The 3,508-nt window shown below is 39.4% G+C and overlaps 1 protein-coding gene across 1 annotated transcript; it reads right to left on the reverse strand.

Moving 5' to 3' along the window:
• Nucleotides 1–381: 381 nt before the first annotated feature.
• Nucleotides 382–2,224, reverse strand: LOC148017213 (universal stress protein A-like protein). The gene is made up of 4 exons (XM_087663195.1): nucleotides 1,917–2,224; nucleotides 1,462–1,565; nucleotides 1,203–1,321; nucleotides 382–746 (listed from the first exon to the last, which is right to left on the reverse strand). Exons 1-4 carry the CDS (start codon nucleotides 2,080–2,082, stop codon nucleotides 632–634), a joined length of 504 nt encoding a protein of 167 aa, XP_087519321.1. The 5' UTR covers nucleotides 2,083–2,224; the 3' UTR covers nucleotides 382–631.
• Nucleotides 2,225–3,508: the final 1,284 nt, after the last annotated feature.

Consider the following 3,508-nt stretch of genomic DNA (forward strand, 5'->3'; position numbering starts at 1 on the left):
TATTGCATAGACCAAATAAGTTAACTTGCCACAACTCTTGAGAAGGTAATAGTGATATGATATGCAAAAACAATCTACTTTAGACGTCTAACAAAGCACCAAAGTTCTACTTTAAACTTCTAGCAAAGCACCAAACTTCTAATCTCTTACTCACATACAAATAGTTTTTGAGTTCTATTATTTGCCAAGAGCTCCACAAACTACCCTTAAAATGCACTCCAATCTTTATGTCCACAAAGCATTAGTAGTAATTTCATACATGGACTTGTGATTGAGTTCAAATTTACTAGAGATAATTCATTAGTCTCATCCATCTTTGGGAGAGAGTTGATTTGTATACATTAGACAACTTAGTTTTCTTAATGTAGAATATTGAAGAGGCCTTTCCTCATTCATCAAGCAAACCAATGATGAGCAATCCAATGGTGAAGTTGTGATTAAAAAATATAACAAAAATATAGTTGATTGAATAGAGATGCTTTCCCAAGAATTTCTTGTCTATATATAAACTTAATATCCACAAGATTAAGCTTCACTTCGTGTAGTCATGTATCACTAGGGCCTTGTGTGTAGTACTACAAAACATTTAGAAAGATGAAGTTGCTCATACTGCGGTTGTATGGATCCACAATTAGGTGTGGTGGTGGTGTTCTTCCTCATGTGACTTCTTGTGAGGCTTCTTCACAATAACCACGGGGCACTTGGCATGGTGCGCACAATGGTCACTGACACTTCCTAGCACAACCCTACCAAAACAAGGAAAAATCAATTGAAAAGATTAGCCATGTTTAGCCTTAAACAAATTGATAATCAACTTTGTAGATACACGCAACATATGCCATAACACTACATACATAGATACATACACGTGTTCTTTTGTACATGCATATGTTTGAACTAAATAAGCTTACATTGTATTTGTGTAGTTCCCTTATATACATCTACATGCATATACATCTACAAATACATGTATTTGAGGTCTCTTATCAAGATGCACATGTTTGAACTTAGTAAGCCTACACATATATTTGTGCACCTTTCTCATATGCATCTATGCATGATATATTTGTGCAGCTTTCTCATATACATCTACGCATGCATGTGTGAACTAAATCATCTTACATACATGCATGAGTCTTGGATATGCATACACATCTCTCTCTCTCTCTCTCTCTCTCTCTCTCTCTCTCTCTCTCTCTCACCTTTTGATGGCGCCATATCCATGGCTACCCATGACAAGGAAATCTGCATGTACTTTCTCTACTGTTTCACATATCGCTTCTCGTGGATCCCCACTCACAACCATACATTCAGCCTGCACCTGCAATACGAAGCACACACACAAGAAGTCGCCACATATCAAGAAAACAAGGCACAATCACAGAAGCAGTCACATGAAAAGACTAAGTCACAAAACGCTAATAAGGACAGATGATTACAGACATGACTAGATTAGCGCACCTGCTTTGCTTGACAGATCTCCAAAGCTTGGCTCATGAGGGCATTGATTTCTCTGTCTTGGGCTCTCTCTATGCTGACAATGACTTCAGCAGAAAGGAGGTAACCTAAGGCACAAGGCAGGATTCATGGATGATTTTATTACAGAAACAGTGCAAAACATAATGGAATAATGATGATCAGGCATGCCCGATTATGCAAAAAGATAAGGGGATAATGATGATTATGTAGGAGATTTTATGGAAGCGGGGGACTGAAGGATGATTTTATCATACAAATTGTGCAATATGCATAAGATTATGCAGAAAGAGAAGGGGATAATGATGATTATGCAGGCGTGATTAAGCAAATTGTGGCAAAGGGATAACGATGATGATCGAGACAGGACCGATTATGCAAGAGATGAGGGAGGAATGATGATTATGTGGGAGATTGAGGCTGATGAAGTGTTGATGTACCTGGACCTCCCATGGCGGCTCTACTGCTGGCAGGAATCTTGGCATGCAGGAGGATGATCTTGTCGGGGGAGGGGGAAGGGATGAGCTTGTCGAGGGCCCATTGGAGGGCGTTGGTGCTGTACTCACTCTCGTCGATGGCGATGACGATGGTTCTGGGAGCGGCCATGGCGGACGGGTTTGGATCACAGAGATCAACAGCGAGGGGGAGGCGAATGAGGAGAAGTACTGATGATGTGCTTTTTGGTAGCAGAAGTGGAGGAGGAGAAGGTGGAGTGATGACGGCAACAAACGAAAAGATGTGCGGGAAAAACAAAGCCAAAGCTGAGAATTCATGAGTATATGAGAGAGAGAGAGAGAGAGAGAGAGAGAGAGAGAGAGAGAGAGAGAGAACAATCCCGATCCCCCAACAATCAATCATTGCTGACGACACCGCTCTCCTCCTCTCCCTCCCCCCCCCCCCCCCCCCCACGGGCCACTACTTTGGGCCACCACACACATCTTTGGGAGCTCATGCCCAACCAAGCCTTCTTACCCTTCACCCATTAGGCCGGTTACACACCCAGTCACACACGAACGGTTCGCTTAATATTAGTATCTCTTAAGCAACACGTCTCACGATTAATTTGATCCCGTTTTTACACACTGTGGACACTTCTAGGTGGGGCAAAATTAGACCACACCCAAGTTGCAACATGACAAGCTATTCATTCCCAAGTGCTGGATATCCAGCTAACAAAACCAGTTCCCACACCAATTAGCAGGTGGGGATTGCCTTTAGGCCACTGGGTCAATCAACTTTTCGTGTTAAAAGTAGGTGGCCTTAGTACATAAAGGCCATGCAGGTCAAATTGCACACAACCCTAGCCACCCAGGGCTCTATGTACCTCAGAATGACAATTTGTAACTTTTCACAAAGATTTTGTAAGCTTTTGTAGCACATTATAACTAAAACTAGGTGTGTCACATTTAGGCTCCATGTCAAACATTACAAAGCGTTCAACTTTGGATGTGAATAGATATTACATCATGCCTTGGGGGATGCAAGGCATAAGGCTTGAACTCTCACTCCTATATAAACTCAATCCACATTCAAAGCACTACATCATTACCATGTTGGCACAAAACCTGCTCGACTTTGCACGTTACAACAATTGAGCACGTCTCGTATTTTAAGCCACATTTTGCACATCAAAAGCATTGTTGGCCATATGAACTCTAGATACAAGCATCATATTTAGTTGTTCTAGCCCAAACACTAAAATACACTTTATATATCAAAATTTACACAACTCTTACATATGTGCCTTGATTTTAAGAGTAAATTTACCCTTAGGCATTTCTTAAAATGCCTTTAAGTAATATATAATTTTAATCATTCTTATATTGCTAATATAAATATAGTTAAGACATGTCTAATTATTATTGTTATTTATATATCAATAATACAAATATAAATATTAGTATTCTTGTAATGATATTATTAATTATATTAACTTATAGTACTAATATATGAATAATCTTAAAAATAGTTAGTATAACTAAGGATATTAATAATAAATAAGAATATAATGTAATAATCTATTAATTACATA

Source organism: Lygodium microphyllum, chromosome 22, assembly GCF_053477565.2.
Source record: "Lygodium microphyllum isolate KBCC chromosome 22, Lygodium_microphyllum_v1.1.10, whole genome shotgun sequence".
In the NCBI taxonomy this organism is placed as follows: domain Eukaryota; kingdom Viridiplantae; phylum Streptophyta; class Polypodiopsida; order Schizaeales; family Lygodiaceae; genus Lygodium; species Lygodium microphyllum.